Below are 23,034 nucleotides of genomic sequence, written 5' to 3'. Positions count from 1 at the left end.
CACTGGACCTTGCTCACAACCCGCAGCCTCCCACGTGAGCACCACAAACCAGCAAAGACTTTTAAATGCCTGCTTGCATTATCTATTTACAAAGTGATTAGTAGATAAAAAATTAGCTGAGTTATTTCCTTCCTGAGTTATTTCTTACACACCTGGGACAACAGCGGGGGCAGGACAGCTAGGAGTGGCAGTGGCCACTGGGAACAGCCCTGCATGAGGGCAGAGCTGGGGTGGACCTCCCTGCCCTGCAGGCCTCAGTGTGTGGCTGTCATAGAGGTCACTGCCCCCCCAATGCAGCCAAAGGAAGGGGGGTACAGAACAGACAGGGAGAACACATTGTCCTTCTTAAAAAGTTGTGTTTCTCAGGGTCCAGGCGAACCAAAGGCGTATCAAACAAAAGGAGGTGAATACAGGTAGCTGGACGGCGGACAGAGGAAAAATCGCACAAAGTCCTGGGTAACCGGGATGTGTCACTGCAGGAAGCACGGAGACCCAGGGCTGGGGGACAAGCTGGTCACGACCAACAGCTCAAAAGACGGAGCAACGTGACAGCGGCTGGCTTTGTCCAAAGCAGCCGAGGCTGTGGCCGTCCTCAGAGCATCCAGACAGGCACAGCCTCGCCCGAGAATTCCACGCAGTTTGTGCCAAGTGAGAGCAACCTCAGAGCTCTGATAGACTCAAGGGAAATACCTTTTGCCGCCCCTCCAGGTCTTTCTCCTCGTTCTGTGCAGCTTTCTACCTTCTCCACGGAAGCAGAACTGAGAACCACAGAGTGTTCAGACACAGCAGGAATGAAGTTTCTCCTTCGCTGTGGGCAGCGAATAAGCTTACCTTTTCCGGCGACAGGTGTGCGTCCGGGGGTCTTAGGTGTTACCGTGAGCGAGCGGAGCCTCTCGGTCCCGCAGACGGGGCCCCTGCTTTGGTGAGCACGTGCGCATCTGAGACCCTGCGTCACCATCTGAGGCCTCCGTGCCTGCAATGGTAAGTGTGAGTCTGAGTCTGAGCTCCGAATATTTCACTGAAGCCCTTCAATGAAGCCAACGTTGTTTGTCTGTAAGAGGCTGTCTACCGGGATGGGCAGGTACAGATCCAGTCAGTCCCACCTGAAGCCAGCTCCAAGGCTATGCCTGCCCTCTCCCTATAGATTTCTTACAGATGAGCAACATTCAAGACGTAGGCAACCCAGAAAAGCGGGGCTCTCGGCTTCACAGTTGATAAGAACTGCCTCTGGACCAGGTTCTAGAGACACAAGACTGGCCACACTGTTCGACCAAACACCACAGTTCCTCGGGGGGTCGTCTCGGGCCGAGTCCGTGCCCCAGCATGCCACACGCCTGCTTCCTCCGTGTTTCCACATCACACGTCTGACTCATGCAAATGACATTATTTCACCAGAGACAACTTGAAGTCATGAGAGCCACTGTGGGTAGCTTTTGAGGTTGTTACTTTGATGGGCATCTGAACACAATCAGAAAAAGAAATCCTGACAAGCCGATGGTTTACACTCTTCACTGGCCGTGGACACCTCCAAGCTCAATTCAGATTCTGAAATTGCCTACCTAGGTTGCCCAGATCCCAGGTCAGAAAGGAAAAAGTTGAGTGAGAAATTCAGACGCGTGCTCAGCATACACGCTTCAGGTTTTTCCGACCTCCTTCAACCAGCCCACAGCCTTGGACAAGAACAGCTCATTGGCAATGACCCTAAAGGTGACACAGGGCTAACAGATCCTTAAAAACACCAAAAAGGTATAGAAACTTTTAAAAACAGGGACGCTTGTCAATATTGCAAACCAAAGAATAATTGATAATTGTCCCATCCTGGACTTAAAGACACAGGCTCTAGAAAGTTCTGAGGTATCCTGAAGGAGCTCTGAGGGACTGTAGTCAGCTTCCTCTCATCTTCTTCTCCCTCTTTCTCCCCCTTTTGAAAGACTTTGGAGATTAACTGTAGACTGTGTTTTCTAAAAGTGGCCACTGCAGTATTTCTAGTTTCATATGCTCTTCCCGAATCTTCTTACTCCCACAATGAGAGACGGAGCTCATGCCCATTCCCCCTGAACTTGAGTGGGCCTTAGTAACTAACTCGATTATTAGATTACAGCCAAGGTGACGCTGTGTGACTTCTGGAGTTGTTTGGGAACAGGCAACCCAGCATCCAGGCAGGCAACCGCCATGTTGTAAGGAAGCCCAAGCTGACACGTGCAGAGAGACCACATGGAGGGGCCCATGGAGAGAGCCTTTAGGTGATTCTGGCCCCCACCCTCTGAGTCTTGCACCTGTGACCACAGGCATTATGGAACAGGGACGAGCCATTCTGCTGCGCCCTGTCTAAATTTCTGACTCACAGCGTCTATGAAAATGAGGGATTGTTTCATGCCACTGAGCTTTGCAATGATCTATTACCAGCCATTGACGTTGGAATACTAAGTAACCACAAAACTGTTCTGTCATTATGCCCACATTGCAGAGCTAACAAGCCCAGATAAACAGACCTAACACAAAAGGAAAAGAAGTCAGACGCTGTGGTCTCTTAGAAGCCACAGGAGCTACTGTTCTCATCCGTTAGACAGAGCTTATAATACGTATTTAAAGGCTAATTCAAGATCTTCCAAAAGGAAAGAGAAAAACGTTAACCTTCTGATTATGTGTTGCTTCTTCAATTTGTTCAAAGGCAAGACCTTTAACTGTGATATTCATTTACGACCTTGGTTACTAGGTTACAAAATAAGAAAAGAAGATCATTCGCCATTCACAGCTTTTTAGCTTTTAACTATGGCTGGAAGACTCTTTTAAAGTCATTGGAAAAAGAAGTTCATGTAATGTTCTTGATGGATGACTGCAGGCAAATGAGAGTGAGTTGGTAATTGTGATTTAAAACATCTCATTCCTGCTTCCGGGTAGAATGCAGAACGCTGCACAGAACAATGAGAAAAATCGGGATTGTCTACAGAAGTTATCATTGTCCCCGAGTCTATCAGATGTGAGGTCGCAAGGCAATCAAAGAAGCTGAATTCCAAAGGAGCAGTCACAACCTATCTTATCTGCTGCCCTTTGGCAGAGACAGGAGAAACACGTGGCCACCAAGAGGTTATGAAGGCATCAGCTGAGGTTTTAGCAAATCATTAGAGGTCACACGTGGGCCAATGAGCATTTTGAAAGTTGTATTTTGCTCTATAGTCAACGTTCAGTAGCCTGATAGCCAGGATGAGGCCGGGAAGAACTCAGAAGAGACTATCTTTTCCACAACAGCTGGTCTCTTTATTGAGATTTTTCTCAGTGCCAGCTAACGTCTCCTCCCCCTGGTTAGGAACGGCATCTCATTAGCCATGGGGGTCATCTCGGGCTTTGGGTCCTTTCTCTGGTTCCGCGTGCGCCCCACCCCCGCCCCCATACACATCCATCCAGCAATCAGTGCTGTTGCTCGACGGCCCCTCCCTGGTCTCTTCCCTTATGCCTTTGCACTTCCACTGCAGTAACAGGGAAAATATCAGGATATCACCCTTCTCCGTTACTGGTTTCTCTTGCAACCGAGAGCTCCTGGATTTTGCTGACTCACCGCGGCCATTTTGCAGGAGTGGCCCTGCACACCTGACCAATATTCTTCTTCTCTTACCCCTTTTGGATGTTTTTGACATTTGATTGTCATTTTCTGCCTTTGGTGTTGAATTGTTTGTTTGTTTTTAGTGGGAAGGAGGTGCCCGTTTTTACTACGTTAGGTTCATGTTGTTAGGCATTTGAAAAGGAAGATGGAATCCAGCCGTACTCTTACCATTTTACCCACAAATTCCTGGCAACACTTTAGGTGTTGAGCTTATGCCTGGGGAGTCCCCATCATCCATCCATTCATTCATTCATTCATTCAAGAGATGGTCACTCTGCGCCAGGTATAGCTCCTGAAGCCAGGCTGCAGCAGTGAACCGGTCTTGGTTATGCCCAAGTATCTCAGTCAAAGCTTCCTTAGCTTCCATAAAAGTGCATTTATACAGGACAAGTTCAATACTTCAAGTCTGACAGTTTCCACCCAATTAGCCTATAACGGGAACTCACGTGTCCTCTAACATCCCTGTGACATTTCACACTATCAAAGGTGCTGTCATCTGCTAGGCGTGGACAGAGGGGAAGGTTAAGAGCAAGAGGGAAGCAAGCCCTCGCTTTAAGCTCTCCTGCTGCCTTTGAAAAGCTGCCTCAGACTGTCTGCTTTCCCCTCATGGCTAAGGGATGAATTAAAAATCATTTGTAAGATGCTTAGCTGATGACGTGCCAGAAATAAATGCAATTCCGGCAGAAAGTATTTAAAAACGTACAAGGAACCCGAGTTGCGTGGCATAGAGAAAGCATTTTTAGGTCTCGAAGCGTGAGACCCTTCTTTTTATAAGCACCGTTACCCAGCGCTGCTCCTCAGCCATCGGCAGGCGGCCAGCGAACACGGCTCTGTGGCCAATATTTACTCGAAGCCAATTTCTTTGTATTAGCTCCCTGCAGCCACCTCCACTGTTTTTCCAGAAGCCCACTCAAGCGCTTCAGTTCTTCCAAGACACCGTGACATTGACTTCATCAGCAAGTATATGAGCCACTGTGTGCGAGACAATGTGCTGGGGGGGCTGGGAGGCTAGAAATAAATAACCCAGCACCTGCCCGGGAGGCATCACTGGGGCACGCAGAACAGCGGATCGCAAGGCACAGGCTCTTGGAATGAAGTAATAGCGTACGGCATGCTGCAGTGATCGACTCTGAATGTCCCAATCCAACGAGAGGTTGGGGACTGATACGCTCCCCCATCCAAGAGAAGTTCCCTATCTAACAGCCCCTTGTCAGAGCTAACGGCTCACAGGAACAGGGCCTAAAGCTCAGACCCAAACGCAACCTTTTGCTGCCTGCAGAGGCCCATGGAATTTGGTAGAGATTACACGCACTTTCTGGAGCCCTATGAGTGCAGTTTAGAAACGGTTCCTTTTAGGGGCCCATGTATGAGTCCATCTTTCATAAATTTGTTGGAACTCTATTTGGAAATCGTTTTCCTGCTCGTCCCATCCCAGAGGTCAGGAGCTCCATCAAATCCTGGACAGCAAGCATCGCTGACGTGCTCACAGCTTTTACATCTCAAAGGTTTATATTCCCTTGGGAAAGGTTTTAGGATATAGCGGCACATTCATGCATTCACCTCCTTTCATAGACTCAGCAGTTTTCAGCAGTCACCCCCCAAACGCTGGGGCTTCGTTACATAACTGAGACCCCACAGCCATAATAAAGGCAGTCAATTTGTCAAGGCTGCTGCCTCCTTCCTTCACAGGCACAGTGCACAGCCATTAAGTAGTTCCCTCAGCTTCCCAGGCTCCTCCTCGGTTGGTAGCTCCACAGGGAAATGCTGGAGACGCTCTTCTGCACAGAGCTAACTATGGAGGAGAGTCCAGAAAAAAACTATTGCAGTGAGCAAAGGGGCTGCTTCCTTGCAGGGACAGGTCCTCGTCGAAAGCAATGCCTGCTCCACCAAGCGTCACGTACCCATGCTGGGTAAGAAAGTGTGTCTGCCCTAGAGAAGAAAAGTCCGCGCAAACTGGGGTACCCTCAGCCGGAAGCGCTGGCGAGCTCAGTGCCCGAGCTCCTGTTGCGAGGAAAAACATGTTGAACGTCGGCTGTGTCTGGAAACGTAATGGGAAAGCAAATGTAAAGGGGATGCACCACCTAGCGGCCAGAGCCGGCACTGCTACTCAGCGACACCAGAGATTCAAGTCCTCTTTCAGGCAAACTGTCAGGCAGAGCAAATACGGTTTTGTTCCATGAGATTGATGGAGGTGTTCTTGAAAAAACTTTACAGCTTCTAGATCTGATACGCTGGTTAAATCTTCTGGCTATTACAGATGCCCAATTTGAAAGGAAAATTGTAAGCATTATAATGTTTCAAAAGAAACCTCTGCAAAGCCCACTTTCAGATTAATAATTGTTTTTCTTTCCAATAAAGGAACTACAGACTCAAAAACATTCCTGATACTAAAACACAGGAACACTTCACAGCATGTCAACGAGCCAGCCAGCTATGAATGCAGCGGACCCTTGAACAAGGGCTCGAACTCTGCGGGTTCACTTCTATGCAGGTTTTAAGTGGACTCATGCAGTTCAAACTTGTGTTGGTCAAGGGTCAACCATACTTTTGATCCATGGTTTCCCCTGAATCTACAGGGCTGACTTAACCTCCACCTGGATTTTCAACTGCTTAGGGATCGGCACACTGACCCCAATGTCGTAAGGGTCAACTATACATCTGCTGGAAAGGAATAATGCCCTGCAAAATAGACATTTCACCTCTTCATAACAGCTGTTAGCTTACTCAAGATTATTTTTAATATAGAAAACAAGTCTATAATGTTTCTTAAAGCAAGTTATAACTTTATTCACTTCTCAGTATTCTTATGACTGAATTTATGCATATTACAAATAAAATGCAAACCACAGCAACGAGAAATGAAAGTTCCACAGTTTAAACAGTCACATATAAAAACCAGACGACATACATGTATGTCACTGCAAAGCTCAGAGAGCACTGAGTATGGGTAGGTAACTTTATTTAGCTGTAGAATAAAAACACTTCCCGCCTTCTGCAGTCATAGCTGAGAGACTGTCAAGCCAGGTCACATTCAGGCCGAGGTCCGAGTGATACACTTTGACTTATGCAACATAAAACTAAAATCGATTTTCAATGGCTGCAGTTTGTGGCTATAGTTTCATTAGGTTTACATTTTTTCACGGAAAAAGAAAATACACCTAAGGCAAATAAAACCAAATTCCAGATTAGCATAGTTCAGTGTTATTGTTTTTTTATTTTACCTTCATCAAGGCAGGCAAAGTACAGATGCTGTACATTAAACACACACAAATGCATCACTGAGGGCACATCAATCCCTCCCAGCAGAAGACCGCGGTCTAAGTACTGCTTCTCTCTGAAGCCACAACCGCAGCTAAATGTACAGAGAGCCATCTGCGGGGCCCACGTAGCCGACACCAATCAACAAGACGTCTATCAGCGTCCATATTCCCAGGCCGCCGAAGCTGAAGAGCTTGCCGAGGCCTTCCCGCCACTGGCCCAGGTAGAAGCGGTCCGCTCCGAACCCACCGAGGGTGATGCTGTAACACCAAACAGGACCGGAATCCACCAGACGTCCCCCTGACCCCTGCAGCCAGGTGTGACCCTGGAACGCCACTAAGTCACCCCTGGGAAAGGCTCTCAAGTGATCCTAACGCTGTTGGGACACAATGATTATTTCACACTTTATAACACCAAGTACGTATTTTTGATCCTTGGTGGGAATCCACGTATGTGAAGGGCGGACTGTAAGTTCCATGCAGACTTTTGACCGTGCGGGTGGTCGGCGCCCTCGCCCCCGCGTTGTTCAAGGGTCAGCTGTAATCACGGGCAAGAAGGCTGTTTAAATGTCCAAAGTAAACACACCACCTTTAGCTGGGCTGAAACCTAAGGTTTCTCTTATGGATCTCTCTGCCTGTTAGCCTTGAAAGCGGCCCGTCCCTGGGAACAGAGCACGAGCAGAGTGAGAACCGGCAGCGTGAGGCCGCCCCGCAGCGGGCTGCCTGGGTCAAGCTGTCGCACTGTTTCAGTCACTCAACTCCAAAAACTGTGTGTCAGGAATAAATGACTTTTAAGGCTCCTTCCAATGCTAAGATCTACCACTATTTGGATAAACTTCTCATTGGCTTTCTTTTAAAGGTTTTACGATGGGAAACTTCAGAACATACATAAGTACAAAGTAAAGGGAACAGTACCCATACCCAGCTCCAACACCACCACCCCTTGGCCAGCCCTGGCTCGTCTACTCCCCCTGCCCCCAGAGGATTCTGGAGCAAACCCGGGACACTGTCACATTCCCAGAAGATTCTGAAAGAAAGGATGATGAGTCCTGAGTGGAAAACTCTTCTTTCTTTCTGAAAGTCGTTGTTAACTGTACCATGGTAGTTTTAAGATGTCAGCAATGTGGGAGGAAATTGAGTGAGGGACAGACAGGAACTCCCTATCTGTGCAGGTTTTCTGTAAATCTAAATTTATTCCAAAATAGAAAGTTTATTTTTTAAAAAGTCGTCCGTCTTCATTCGAACCATCACTGACAAAGACAGTGGCCAGTTATGAAATTGCATTGTTGTAGGTCATCTCCCATCATGGACTCTGCTTTTGGGTCCCAGTGACACCTTCCTGCCAGGCAGTGTCCTTCTGACCCCACCCCAAACCCTAACACAGGGGTCCTCAGCAAGGGGACATTGGCAACATCTGGAGGGGAGGGGAGTGCAACTCATGTCTAGTCAGGAGAGTCCACGGGTGCTGGTAAACACCCTACTATGCACAGGACACGCCCACAACAAAGAATTACTCGGTCCCAATGTCTGAGGCGGAGAATCCCTGCCCCGTGTCGGGTCGCAGGCCGCAGGGTCTCAGGCTCTGACTCCAGACCTTCGACTGGAGACGGCACGACTGTTTAATGAGCGAATCGCTTCACGAGCATCCCACCTGTCCTGCCCTCTGGTGGGAAGAATGGGTACATTTTCCCCCCACACTGTTGAAAAGTTTAACAAATACAAGCACATTTCTATGTAAAAATTCTGAGTCTACCATTATTTCTGGATGGAGAAATTCTAGGTGACTTTTAATACTTTTCTTTGTCATGTTCACTTTTTCCAGTGTTCAGTATTATGCATGTATTATTTTTCATAATAAAGTTACTAAAACTAAAAATACACATCAGAAACCTACCTATTTTAAATAGTATACAGTATTTACTGATTCGTGATATGTTCAGGACAGGAACCTGAGACCGGTTCTAATGATCAGTTACATCATATGCAGGCTTCTTGGGAGAGAAGCTAACTGCCTGCCATTAAATTCCACAAAGGTATTGGTCTGATTACCTAAGGAACTCCCACGGCTATGTTTCCCGGGTCTGTCGGACACGTGCTGGGATCTGAGTGAAGGAGGGGCTTGTCTGAGCTCAACATCTGGAAGATTCCACCGATTCCAACAAAACCCAAATGGCATCTTTAGCTGACTAGTAACAAGGCTTACCTCAGAGCCAGGGCGGTTGACCACTTATAACCTCCAGTCCAATTGCAATACAGCATTTTCGGAAAAGTCCGATTACCTTTAAGAGAGGGAAAACGCTGTTTAGAAACATGGGTATAACAATACTCTGACACAGAGACTTAACTGTAACGCGTGGCCTTGTCATTAAAAATCTACCAAGGAAGTCCTTGCTGTCTCGAAGCACAGACTGAATATTTAACTCAGTTCAGTCGAGGTCACAGCGTGAAGCCTGTGAAATGCCTGGAGCGCTGCAGAGACGGACACATCAGGCCGTGGGAAGATAAGGGAGCCCAGACAGCGCCCCAGACGAAGGGCCCGGAGGCAGCTGGCTGTCCGTGAGGGAAAAGTGAGTCTGAACCCGCCCACCACCATCAACCAAGACCGGCCGCAGGCGGGTTACAGACCTACACGTGAAAGGCTAAACTTGCAACTTTTCAAAGAGAATATAGGAAATTACTTTTACGAGCCTGGAGGAAGAAGAGATTTCTTACAACAGAAAGAAGCTGGCTAGGAGATACCAATAACCTTCAACTAGTTCAAATTTCAGTTCTGTTCACCAAAAGATACCAAAAACAAAGCAGGAAAAATAAAGTTAAAAACCTGGGAGAGAATTTTAGGGGACCTCAAAATGTTAGTATCCAACGTATATGAAAGAATGCCTAGGAATCTTTAAGAAAAAGACAAAGCTCAGGGATGACAGGTCCTGGAGAGGATGAGGATCATCAGGAACAGTAATGCAGCTAGTGGGATGCAAACTGGTAAAACCATGTTGGAAGATGACATGTGCTAGAAGGCAGGTGCCAGACCAGCTCCTGCCCGCGGGCAACCAAGAACCACGGACAGAAATTTTAATGGCAGCACAAGCTCTAAGAACCAAAGAAGATGACTAATCCAAACACATGGGAGAATAAACAAACAATGGCACAGTCCTACAAATAATTATTATTCAGAAATTAAAAAAAAAATAAGGTAAGAGAAAGCACATGGATGAATCCTACATCCAGAATATTGAGAGAAAAAGGGAAGACCATAAACTGGCTATTGTTTTATACAATTCTAAAACACGCACCGCTAATATGTTATATATCTTATCACGCAAATGCAACAGAGCTAAGTAATTTAAAGAAAAGGAAGTGGGATGAGAACAAAATTCAAAACAACCGTCACCTCTGAAGGAGGTAAGAAAAGCACCGCTTTAGTTGTTGGTTTGGTGAAAATCAATTACAGTACACATCAGGCTTTACACCTTACAGATTTTTTCTTGTTTCATCAAACACATTTCCATAGATAACCGCATTGCAAATGTTCTGGTTTTTTAAAATTTTTATTTATTTTATTTTTAGAGAGAGGAAGGGAGGGAGAAGGAGGGAAACAGCAGTGTGTGATTGCCTCTCACGTGCCCCCAACTGGGGACCTGGCCCTCAACCCAGGGTTGTGCCCTGACTGGGAATCAAACCGGCGACCCTTTGGTTCACAGGCTAAAACTCAACCCACTGAGCTACACCAGCCAGGGCAATTTTCTGGATTTTTAAAGTCACTGAGTTTATCAAGGAGGCCTGGCATAATTCCAATGCGTTGATAAATGCTTCTGAGGAAACCATTTAAATTTAATCCTTGACTTTCAGATCCAAGCCCCACAAGCAAGCTCCGAGGAAACCCTCCCGCTGCCCCGCCGCGCTGGCGGCCAGGGGACTCACCCAGGCAGTGCACGTGGTCCCGCGCTGTGCAGTTGGCGGCGTAGCGCTGCCGGGGACAGGACACGGTCATGCAGCTGGTGGAGTTGGAGCACTCGTAATCGGTCTCGGGAAGCTGCCAGCAAAACCTACAAGTCATGTTGATGACGAAGTTCTTTTGGGGCCGGAAGTACTGATCCTACGGAGTACAGGACACAGAATTCATCCATCACAATACAGTCACACATTAACGCGTCAATGAGCCTACAGAGTCATATGGCACAGGCTGTAAATGCTTTATGAGCTGGCAGCGAGTGGCCGGGACATCGGTACCAAACCATTATGCATGCAAAACAAGTGTACATGGCATGATCCTACACTTATAAAAATGTACTGTACACCCAAAAAGATATACTGAAGAAGAAAACACCTAAAGCAAGTCACATCAAAACCACAAAGGTTATTTCAGGGTGGTAAAATGAGGCCATCATTTTTCCCTGGCTAAATTTGCAATCACAAGCAGGTGGACTTTTGTACAGGAGAAAGGGGAGTTGCTTTTATAAAGCCAGAGAGTCACAAATAGCTGAAAGGACGGATGAGGACATCTGTTCAATGTCACTGAGCTGCAAGTCAGGAGCAGAACCCAGGAGCCCGCCCCCGGCTGACGCTCCTAGCATCACCGCACACCCGGCCGCCGGTCCCAAGTCTTCCCCAGTGTCACCTGCACCCCTGCCCAGGGGGGGTGCAGCTGCTGCTGCCCCCACCTCCATGAGCCCCTGGCACAATCCCCCACAACCCCCAGGCAGCCCCAGAAAAACTCTCCACTTAGAACTGCGTGCACACACTCAGCACATGTTCGTGGTCGGCCCTCAGCGTTTGAGACCAGACATTTTCATTTAAATTTTTAAAGTCGTTATTACAGCAATGGGGGCAAAATGGGACAACTGTACCAGAACAATAAAAAAATGAAAAAAAAAGAGCCATTATTGTGTTTTCTGCTTATAAAAGCAACACATGTTCTCTGTAAGTTGCCCATTTGGAAATTACAGGAAAAAACTGTAACCTCTCCAGAAAGACTCCCTTTTATTTCACCTTTTAATTCTATAATATAAATTTATAGAAGCAAAATTATACTGAAAGCCTTTTGTAGCCTTTTTACTCCCATTTGACACTCTATCGTAATACATATTGTTCAAGTTCAGTTTCCAATGGTCAGACAATCACCCCGGGAACCCATCGAAGGCCCCGTACCTGCTGCGGGTACGCTGCAAGTCACAGAGAGCAACCCTCCTGCCCAGCACCTTTCCAGCTGACGTCAACTGGCCTGGCAGCTGCCACTATCACTGGGACAGAAGGAATCTGATATGGAAGTAGCTGCAGGATTTCCACCTTTATTTCTATTTAGATATTTCACAGGATCCTTATACAATAATTTCCTTGGCTGGTGTCAGCCAGGTGAGAGTCCCGTGGTCTGTGAGTCCCTAGCGGTGTGCACGGAGGAGAACTGGAGAGGTTGCTTCTTTCCATTAACCTGAAATTCAAAGTGAGAGGGGGCAGGGAAGGGGGCCTGAGTCTGCACGGGGGAGAGACTGCCCGCCTGCGCACGTGTGACGGTCGTGGATTATTCCTTCCTGCAATGCTGACCTAGTTACCAAGCAGGGACCCTAGAGGTGGTCATGGAGCAGATGAGGAAAGGCACTGCGGATGCCACGGTCACCCGCCAACAGCATCCTAGGCCCTCTGGCTCCTGACGGTCAGTTCATGGATTTCACTGTTGCCCTTTTTAAAGAAGGCACGAACCGCCAGACTCTCCTGGGGCAGAATTCAAATCCCACAGCCAAGCAGGCACCTGCTACTTACTCTCCGGGCCTCCCTACTCCTGGCGGGTGCAGGGGGCAGGCGAGAGGAAGGCGCCTGCGCGAGGAGAGGAAGACTCCGGCCAGGGGCCCATCGCAGCCGGGGCGTGACACCTCTCCCAGGGCCCAGGACCCAGGAGTTCAGCAACTCCCCTAAGCTCTGTAATCCCTCTGCCGTGGTTATTGGTCTCATCCTCTGCTGTTACCCACTAGCTACAACAGCTAATGTCTGGAACAGCTAAAGAAGGAAGAAATTGAGAACCATGCCTTGCTCAACAGCCAGTTTGGGGAGATGAATGTGAAAGAAGCTGAGGCAGACAACAAAGGAAGCTATTTCTGGGCACATTCCCCTTAGACAGCAAGCTTCCCCTTTTCCACTAAGTAGCTACGATGTGCCAGACCCACAATACATTTAAAAAGCCTTCAAATCAAATAGGCTTAGCCATTAGGTCAGTGGGGAGAAAATGCTATTTAGGACGCAGCAACAAAGACTGACTGATAATTCCAGGGCCCCATGAAGACGAGCTGGCAGTTGGCTCGCTGCTGCAGTGCGCTTTACAGGAGCGGCATCAATACACGGAAAGAGCAGACACCTCAGTCCACAGAAACTACGGCTGGATACCGAGAGCGCACAGAAAATCTCACTTCCCCTTTGGGGTGAGGCCTCCCGCATTCCCTCTCCGGATACTAACCGCCTGGAGAACCACAGCAAGTGCCTGGGTGGGGGATGGGGGGATGGGAGGAACTTTCCAACCCAGCCCTTTGCAGAACAAGTTCCAAACTACTGGGCCGGGGTGGGGGTGTGGGGGAACCTCGCTCAGATGGATGAAGGAAATGCTAGAGTTGCTACTCAAAGGAAATCTGCGAAAGGAAACACGGTATGGAAATGGTTTTATCTTCCTCAAACATTTCCCGGAAAGAGTTCCATGGAGACCCTGGGAAAAGCTGTTCTGGGCCCATTTCCTCCTGTGACGAGAAATTAATGTCACACAGCCAGTCCTGGCAGGGCCGCGTGCAAAACACCATCATTACTCACTTCTGCTCTTTGAGTCACAGGTGCTGGGATGGTTTTCCCAAACGCGGTGCGCAGCAGCTGCCTGGCCGGCTTGATAAAAAGCGTGGGTACCAAATCCCCCCGGCCTGTGCTCATTCAGCAGGGGTCTGCGACCCTCACAGGAGCCCAGCGCAAGCAGCTCTGAAGTGGGCGCCCCTAGAGCCCCCTGCAAGAAACACCAACTCCGAAAGCCATTCTCGGCTCCTTCCTCTCTGTCCAAGCATCAGAGATGCGACACAGGTATGAGGACTGTTCACGGGGTCATTTCTAATGGGCAGGTCGGGACCCTTGAGGTTTTTCTACTTCCGACTTCCTGTGAGTCTTTGAGAGTAGCTGCTTCAATTTATTGGTGTATCAGAAAACTGCCATCTCAACCCTTGCGACCAAGCCTCACTTGGAAATGGAAGCCCCAGGCCCCGGATAAAGCTGACTTTAATCCTAAAATATAAAACGCAGAGCGCTTTCCTTCGGCATCTCCCCCATCCGCAAGTCTAAGCACCCGTGGTAACGCCACGTGCACAGCGAGAACGTTCAGAATAAGTTGCGGTCCTTACAACGCAGCTGACAGAAGGTCTGACCGTGCAGTCAAAAGTGACAGGCTTCCCGTAGACGCAGGAGAAGTTGGTCTTGCATTCTATACAGTCTGCAGGGAGTCGGCTGCACAGCCCGTTGCTTGGACACTTCATCACGTAAGGTGGGACATCGGTGCTTTCTGTGAGAAGCGAGAGAGAGGCTGACTCTCTTGTAATCCTGATAAAAAAAATTGTTTTTTCTAAAGTTACAGGGCATGATCATTAGCAATAAGATGCAAGGCTGGAATGGGAAAAGCAGAGCTGGAGTCAGACACCTGCAATTAAAACAGAGTGCTGCCCCCAGCCCGCTGTGGGGCTGCATGAACAGCTCAGCAGCCAAGTAAAAGGTATTTAATGACTGTCCCCAAATGACCAGAAAAATGACCATATAGATAACATATATCTCATGCTAGGTATAAGTTAGGGCCTCAAAAAAAAAAACCTACCATGTTACCAGATGAAAAAACTAACACTTAGGGATGGCAGGGTTTGTTCAAGATCACAGAGGGAGCGGCAAACTGGAACCAGAACCCGAATCGCTCAGTTTCCAATCCAATGTTCTTTTCCCTCGAACTCACTAATATGGAAATGAAGCCAGTGACCCTCTCACTGAATCCATCAGGACCAAAGGGCACCAACTCTGGAAAATGTTCACTGCTATGACTCCACGTTGCTACTTCAATCAGCATAATTTTCTAATCGCATTGACAGTTTTCTGTATTAATAGCCTGTTCGGTGGGTTGCAGGTTTTGCCCAGCCAACCTGGCCAGGAGTATGATGTATTCCTATCAGTTACGAGAGGATCAACATGGCAAGTATTCTTAGGAGGAAGAGAAGCCCGTTTTTATTTTTTTTGAAAAGCTTTCAAAAAGGTCCAAAAGTTCTCACGCTTTTACTATAAAACGATCTATGTTTTAAATTCAAGGATGCTACTGTCTTCTCGTTGTCTCTTACATCCAAATTACAATCTGCAAAATGCCTCTAAAGGGATGAAATTATAGAAACAAAGGTGAACTTTTAACAGAACACACTCATGCTCATTTAAAACCGGTCTTCCTTTCAGCCATTGTAGCAGGTGGGCAATTCTACACAATCGCAGTTTTCTTTTCTTTTGTTCCTGCGACTATTGCAGCTGGAAGATGGGAGGCTTGGAATCACAAAGCCAAGGGACTTTAGAGGGCCAGGTTAACCTCTCAGCACCTTCAAGGTGAGAAAACCAAAGCCCAAAGGGGTGAAGAATCTGTTCAAGCTCCCAAGTCTCTATCTGTCCCTCTGTGATCCTTCCATTTCAAACAGCCTTGGGATGCCTCTAATATCCAACATCAGGCACGGCGGTTAAGAAGCAGAAGATATTTTCTGAAGGAAGGGAAAGAAAGAAGCTCGGGTGGAGGGTTATCTTAATGGAGTGAAAAAATAACAGAAATAAAGAGACGGAAATGAAAAGCGTGGGACTTTCAAAAGGTATCAAAACAGCAAGCGTCCCCAGGAAGTCCCTCTCTGCCCTTAGTTCACGTGATCGAAGATATAATAAATAAAGTAGTCAAAGAAACGGAAAGTGATTTCGTCAAGAAATTTTATCCAAAAAAGAGAGGGCTGACCCGCTAGAGAAAGCGCACATTTACTAGAACAGAAACGTCCGGTACCTGCTGCCCTGGGAACTACCGTGAAAGGGCGTGTTGGGCCCGGATCCCTTAGTGACTGAGCCAGCGGCTGCGAATGCTCTAAATTTAAGGATCCTACAATTAGAGAAACGTGTTATCCCGGGACAGGAAGACCTCGGTGTGTGGTCAGCAAGCAGGTCCGCACCGCGCAACGGCCGCCCCCGAACCCCTCACAGCGCCCCTGCCCGGAAAACTCAAGGACGAAACGCCCACGGGGGCGCCACCCACTTAGATCCACGGGCAACGAGGGAACAGAGCGTGGGGTCGGGGTCAGTGCCGCTACCCCGGTCGCGTCCCCACCCCCAACTGCAGCTCCAGGGTCCCCGAGCTGAGCGGCGGCCCTAGACTCGCGGCCAGGACGCGCCAGACTTGGGCTGCAGCACCCCGCCGCCCCTCCGCCCCGCACTCGGCGTCCAGCTTCCTGGACGCTTCCTGCAAGTCCCGGGGTCCCCTTGCCACCCAGCCATACCCGGCGTGGCGCCCGGCCTTTAACTCACCACCGCCCGACAAGATATAGAACTGTGAGAGGAAGAGGAGCACACGGCAGAGGCGGGCCAGGACCGCCAGCGGGCCCGCCGCAGCCGCCATCTTGCCGGTGCGACGCACTTCCGGGCGGCGGACTTGAGTTTTGTCTAGGGGCGGAGACGCCGGAAGGGGCGGAGCCAGCCACATTCCACGCCCCGCCCCCATCCCCGGGGAACCTAGGGCGCAGGCGCGTGGCGGACGTGCCCCGAAAGCTCCCGGGGAACTGGAGTGCGAATCGGACCCGCGACACGGACAGGTTGCGGGCTTTCCAAGGGCCACCCAACGGGAAGGACCAGCCGGGACCGAAATACACGCCTGAAGTGACTGAAAACGGAGTCGGGCCGATCGGGGGAGCTGGGCACCGTTTATATGTGGCTGCATCTGCAGGTTCGGAGAAGCACCGCTCCTGTGTGCTAGGTCCTGTGCGGAGGTTTCGATGGCATGACATTCGATTTCATACCAGTCAGGTCCCGTTTGCATAGGACGGAACTGGCCCGAACTGGATTGGACGCGATTTCCAGGCGATCGCGGGGGTGGCCCGGTCAGTGCCGGCCATCAAGTGTAGCCAGCGGGTCTGCAGGCGCCCGGGCCCCTCCCTGGAAGCCGGCCGTGGGCAGGGGAGAGGCCCCCGGGCCGCAGCCCCCCACCCCACCCCCGCGCACTCCCAGAGCGGTCCGCACTTGCCGCCAGCAGCGTTCTGTGTCCTGGGCGGTGGGCGTGCTCTTCCCACCCACCTGCCACGAGGTCACGGGTGGTGGTGGGGCTTCCGACTCCCCCCTCCCGCACTAGCACGGCCGGTGAACGAAAAAAATATATGAAGGTATCAAGTGGTGCTTGGCCTCAATAAATATTAGCCTGAAAATTACATCATACAGTTTGCACCTTAGAGCGCTATAAGGTCTAATATATAATACTGTTCTGCTTACCAGCTGTTCAGGAAACTGAATCATTTGTGTGTGGAGAGAACATGCCCTAAAACTATTTTCAATTCTATACAACACAGCTAAATAAACACTCAAAAAATACTTCTTGATTGGTAGCTAAATTCTCTATGGGCATAAAGCCCATTAATTCTGTTCTGGGCAGTAAGGTATTCCTCTTAATTAAAATCTGAAATCCGTTCTGAGTCTATAGAGCAGTGGACTGTCATCCTCCCATGAAAAATGTAATTTAACTCTAGGGAGGCAAATATGATATAAACCCACAGCTGAAACACGGTGAGGCATTTTATTCAGCAATTTATATTTTCTGAAGATGAGCAAGACTCAACTGTTGATTAGAATCATTAAAAGACCAACTCTTAAACTACAGTGCAAGCAACAGTGAATTCTACGATACTGAATATGAGTTGCGTCCTTTGTCAATAATCCAATATGGAATATAGCTTTTTTCGCTTGCGGTTCTTCGTTAGTTAAAAGAGATTAAATAATGACTCCAATTTTGGAGATAGTGTTTCAGTGTGAACTTTAGTAAAACAACTGAGAACATAATGTTTTCAGGAAATGAGATTTTCTGCCATATTCCAAAAAGCTTTGCAGGCTTTTATTTGAAATTTCTCATAATCCTCATTTCCTGGTATTTCCCTTTTTCAACGAATAACATTTTCCTGTTTTAAGTCTCTCCAGACATTCAGGAAATTAAAAACTCCCCAAGCTTGTCCTCTTACTGTCGGCAGACACATCAGTGAATTAAACTTTGTACATATCAGCCACTCATTCCCCGTTTCCTCTCCCACTGCGCCCAGCAGGGGAGCCAGCAGGGGGTCCAAAGTTCTCAGAAGAAGCACTAACAGGAACTAAGAAAAATGTATTTTGGGGGGTCAAAACAGCGTTACATAGAAGTGAGTACAAGGAAGGCCTTCAAAATTCTTCCTCGGCATTTAGGGTGCGTGTTTTCTTGAGATTCTTCAATTTATCAATGGCAGAAGGTACTGAAATCTCTCCATGAATTTTGTTGTCTCTTGTCCGAACATTTACAGCGTTATTTGCTTTTTCCTTTTCCCCTACCACTGTAGAAAAGAAAGGGAAATAACATTTTAAGTCAACAATTTATGAAATATTAAGTGAGCAGTCACATGACAGGTGTCTTATAGCCATCTGATGGCCATTCGTTCCTTGAGCGAAGGAATGACTTCTAATCCCATCTCTCTCGTCCACCACCTGAGAGAATGCTGACTGTGGTCTTGGGGTACACATGGGAGCAGGGAGCTCTTGCAGACACCCTGACTCTACCCCCTGGTCCATCAAGGGATGACAAAACCGGCCCACCAGAGTGTTCTGGAATGTAGCTAAAAAATGTGTTCTCTGCAGTGACCTGCATTGTGAGATGTCACAGGAATCTGCCACCATATTCCTTGCCATCTGGAAGGAAGAAACTGGTCATCAAGTAAGGCGAATGAGGTAAATACCCAAGAGAAGCATAAGGAACCAGAGCAAAACAGGAACCAGAAATGGGGAGAAACATTCCTGGTAAGTTACATTCCTCTGTCCAGTTACTCTTCTAATAGTTTGGCTACTTAATTCTACCTCCCGTGTGAATGGACGCTCCAATACCCATCCAATAAATTCCATCTTTGTCTCAGCTACATGAAATTTGTCCCCAAGATAAACCTGATTGAAACATCACCGTGCCTACTACAGAGTCAAACACTTCTGATGATAAATTGTTGTTTTGATAACCCTGTGCATATTTATTTTGCCTTCTACCGAATCTTTCAACTTACAGGAGCTAATTTCATGCCTGCAGGCATACCAATATCAATTTCTCTTGATTTTGAATCATTTTTAAAGTCAAAATTCTGATTTCTGCATTCAATTATTCATGTGCCTAAAAGACATTTTTTTTTCACTTAATTCTTTTCATCATCTTAAATCTGGAACTTTCCCACTCATTACTTTAATTCTAAATAATTTCTAATAAACCAGAAGAGCAAAGGAGATTATTTTAGGCCTGTTAGATGGCTGAAATGTAAGGAGTATAATTCTACTGATGAGATCATTTTCACATCTTTTTCCGTTTGTCTGAGATATTAATTCGTGCTGGTCTTATTAGACCACAGGATTCATGTGAAACTTTATAACTTTTTTTCCAGCAAAGAACACGGAGTCCTGAGGAACAGTCTTCCCAGGACCACCACCTGCTCTCCTTTGTGAGTAAATCAACAGTTAAACGGATACAGTATAATCACAGTTATACCATATTCTTTATGTTGGCTTTTGGACTTAAAACGCAAAAAAATGAGCATTTAGGAGAATAGATATAAGTTCAAATTACCCAAAATAAAATTATACTGAGCCAGCACTGCATTTCGAATTTTCTTATTTAGTGTACAGCTGTGATCTAAATCAACATCGGCCATGAATCCTTCTGCAAAAAATGCACTGGATACCTACAAGAAAATAAAGTGCTCTGTTATTACAGGGTGAGGGGTAGCCATGCCCTCGTGCCATTCCCTCCCACGGGTATCAGCTGGGGCTGCGTGACCACAAAGGGGTGGGAGTGATGGCACCTGCAGCCTCTATCTCTTTCAGATCACTCCCTCTGGGAGAAACCAGCTGCCATGTGCGGGGGACATTCAGGCCACCTCTGCTGAGTGCAGTGAGGAGCTGAGGCCTCCAAAGATGGGAGTGAGCCTGGGGGCTGCGGCCCAGGCAGCTGGCACTCCCTGCAGCCTCGTGGGCGCCCTGAGCCAAAGCCGCCCGGCCTAGCTGCTCCCGATTCTGACTCACAGACACTGGGGGACAACAGATGTTTGTTGTTTGAAGTTGCTAAGTTCTGGGGTTGTTTGTTACACAGCAATAGATAATATTCTTCCCTAATAGAGCCACATGGAAAAGAATAACTTAAATGTGAGATGTTTTAAAGTACCAATTTCTCAGAAACATTAAGAAAGAACAATAGTTCTGATACAGCCCATAGGCATGATTCAGGTGTTGCTCCCAGTTACTGAAAATATGGTTGCTAAGTGAATGTGTTAGTTAGGCAGTATTTTAAGGCATGAATGCATTGCAAGTCAATAACCTTCCCACACTAGGTGCCGAGATTATGATGTACATTAAATGTCTCTGATTTTACCTGAAGTGCGTATGCTTCACAAGTCGGCCCCACAGGGATGACCATTACCTGACGAGGAGACAGCCAGAAAGGCCTGCAAAATATTTAAGAAAACGTATTTGCAGAATAACCGTTTATTACATGATTAAAAAATAACCAAAGATTTATTTAAGACTTACAAGAGAGCAGATTCCATAGAGCGGTGTGGAAGCAAACCAAATTATATTAAGAGGGAGAAGGCAGTAGAGCAGACAGGAGGGGACACTGGGCATTTTGACTGGAAAGGGAGGGAAGCATGGGCGGCAGCCAGGCGGAAAGGCTAAATGCCCCCTAACCGCAATGTCAGCTCAGTGCCTGCCTTCTTTTGAAAAAAAATTTTTTAAATATTTTATTTATTTATTTTCAGAGAGAGAAGGGAGGGAGAAAGGGAGAGAGAAAAACATCCATGTGTGGTTGCCTCTCATGCACCCCCTACTGGGGACCTGGTCCACAGCCCAGGCGTGTGCCCTGACTGGGAATCGAACCTGTGACCCTTTGGTCAACCAGCTAGGGTGCCTTCCTTCTTTTGCTAAAAAATTACTTCTGTGGCCACAAGGACCGCTGTGCTTCTGACAGGAGCTGGGCCCAGTAAGTATCTGTGTGGAGGCCCTGGCAGAGGCACAGCAGAAACGCAAAGCAAAGCAAATCAAAGAGGCTGTCCTTCCTAGTGAGGACAGTCGCTGGCTCCCGCACTATGAAAGGGACACAGTGTCATCAACCTGCCACGAGAGAGCTGGCTGTTCCCTTGGGGTTACGGTGTCACGTCAGGGATCAGGACTGATCACTAGCGATGGCAAATGGAGCTTCCGAAGGGGCCCAGCAGAGGGATCTGGGGGTGAGGTCCATGTTGCTGGGCTCAGGCTTGTCCTGGGGGCCCCTTTGTTCATCAATCATTGAGCTCCACCAGGGGGAGAAAGAAGCTGACAATTAGAGACGCAGCCTCTTGCACACTTCAGTACGGAAAGTCTCACAGTGGGGGCCTTTGGGTGGGCAGTACCAGCACCCCCGTGTCCCATTCTGCGCCATCATCCACTCTCCTCCCCCCCAAATCTACTTGTCGTCTATCTTCCAATCAAATTACTTCCCAGCCTCTGACCCTGTAGCCAAAGCAAGGAGTAGAGCCCGCTCCACACCCAGCCGTCTTCCCTCCAGGCAGAAGCCTGACTACAAGAGGCACCACTCAGAATCCTGCACCCGAAGGCATCTACCGTCCCCACTTCACCCCTAAATGGGGCTGGGCTACGGTAACAGTTCTCTCTGGATGTGTGCCAACGTAGTGTTCCAGGCCGTTGTGAACCAGGGCTTCTCCCAGGTCAGTGGTCTCCTGGTACCCCCAGAGGCAAACGGCAGGGGTTGAAGGAGGCATGGCAGTTGGGCAAGAGGTGCTACCCTGGAATTGTGGGCCTCATGTTTTCCAGACAGCAACTTTGAAGGGCTTGAAAGGGCAAGAAGATGACTCTATAATTCTCCTGAGCTCCCAAAGAGGTAAAGGAGAGCTTCATGTCACTCTGCCTTTGTTTTCTGATTTGGCAGACATAACAGTTTTTACTTGCTATTTGGACACTTGCTAATTATAAGGCAGAAGTCACCAATATTCCCATATTAATTTTGTCTTTTAGACGTGATTTTTAAGAATAAAAGACATATGGATTTTCTTTTCCGTATCACTTACCATTTCCCCCCATAGTTTTCTGACAGAATGGCTATCATTCTTTCCACTGACCCCAAAATGGCTCGGTGAATGATCACAGGGTTCTTCTTATCGTCACCATCCTTACTAAAAAGGTAAAAAGTACACATTTCAGTGTTTTCTTTTTTAAAAAAAGATTTTATTCATTTATTTATAGAGAGAGGGGCAGGGAGGGAGAAAGGGAGAGAAACATCAACGTGTGGTTGCTTCTCAGACACTCCCAACTGGGGACCTAGTCCAACACCCAAGCAAGTGTCCCAACTGGGAATCAAACCAGCGACCCTGTGGTTCACAGGCTGGTGCTCAATCTACTGAGCCACACCAGCCAGGGCTTAATAAGAACTTTATCTTCTTACTTTACACTTAAAAGCTATTTTCCTAAACTAAAGCAATGGGTTCCTCATAAATCATTAGGCATACCGTATCATCTTTATTAGAAATAAAGTTTTCTTCTAATTATAATATCTTTTATAAACCAGGAGAAAGCAGGTGAGTCTCACTGGGACCCAGATCTTGATTTCTATGTATCAGCCTCCAGTATTATATTTATGATAGCTTTCATTTCTAAAAACTCCATTTCTCACTGGAAAAATGGCTGACTGAAAAGCTAGGTCAGGGAAAAATACAAATGAGCCTGCGGCATCTTTGTAGTGCCAGTGAGCAAAGACATGCTGATTTTTTATAAATAAAGAAAGAGAAAGGCTGTGGCATATCGAGGGGACAGAGGAGCCAACGCAAAAGAACTACCAGTGGCAAAGGCTGGCACGAATTGGGCAAGAAAAACTGTAACATGTTGTATTTTATCATAACCCAAAGTATAAAAGTAATATTC

The 23,034-nt window shown here is 47.7% G+C and overlaps 2 protein-coding genes across 6 annotated transcripts in view; both read right to left on the bottom strand.

Moving 5' to 3' along the window:
• Positions 1 to 913: 913 nt before the first annotated feature.
• On the bottom strand, positions 914 to 16,524 carry TM2D3 (TM2 domain containing 3). 5 transcript variants are annotated; one of them, XM_090263726.1, is made up of 6 exons: positions 16,393 to 16,524; positions 15,878 to 15,970; positions 14,217 to 14,374; positions 10,777 to 10,951; positions 9,062 to 9,137; positions 914 to 973 (listed from the first exon to the last, which is right to left on the bottom strand). In XM_090263726.1, the coding sequence occupies exons 1-6, from the start codon at positions 16,481 to 16,483 to the stop codon at positions 952 to 954; spliced, it is 615 nt and encodes a 204-aa protein (XP_090119852.1). In that variant the 5' UTR covers positions 16,484 to 16,524; the 3' UTR covers positions 914 to 951. The 5 variants fall into 5 exon arrangements, with proteins under 5 accessions (XP_090119852.1, XP_090119849.1, XP_090119847.1 ...); XM_090263723.1 differs by lacking the exon at positions 914 to 973 and adding an exon at positions 6,362 to 6,759; XM_090263721.1 differs by lacking the exon at positions 914 to 973 and adding an exon at positions 6,766 to 7,119 and having other exon boundaries at positions 16,393 to 16,523.
• A 1,414-nt stretch (positions 16,525 to 17,938) lies between these two features.
• The window catches only part of TARS3 (threonyl-tRNA synthetase 3), a 37,944-nt gene continuing 32,848 nt past the window's right edge, over positions 17,939 to 23,034 (bottom strand). The window contains exons 16-19 of the mRNA XM_090263849.1: positions 22,185 to 22,289; positions 20,495 to 20,567; positions 19,694 to 19,808; positions 17,939 to 18,428 (exon numbers count right to left, since the gene is read on the bottom strand). Coding sequence (XP_090119975.1) covers positions 18,280 to 18,428; positions 19,694 to 19,808; positions 20,495 to 20,567; positions 22,185 to 22,289 — 442 coding nt within the window. The 3' untranslated portion in view covers positions 17,939 to 18,279. The remainder of the gene's footprint in view (positions 18,429 to 19,693; positions 19,809 to 20,494; positions 20,568 to 22,184; positions 22,290 to 23,034) is intronic.

Source organism: Furipterus horrens, unplaced genomic scaffold (genome assembly GCF_987537825.1).
Source record: "Furipterus horrens unplaced genomic scaffold, mFurHor1.1.pri manual_scaffold_16, whole genome shotgun sequence".
Taxonomy (NCBI): Eukaryota; Metazoa; Chordata; class Mammalia; order Chiroptera; family Furipteridae; genus Furipterus; species Furipterus horrens.
This window is presented reverse-complemented; position numbering and strand designations above follow the sequence as displayed.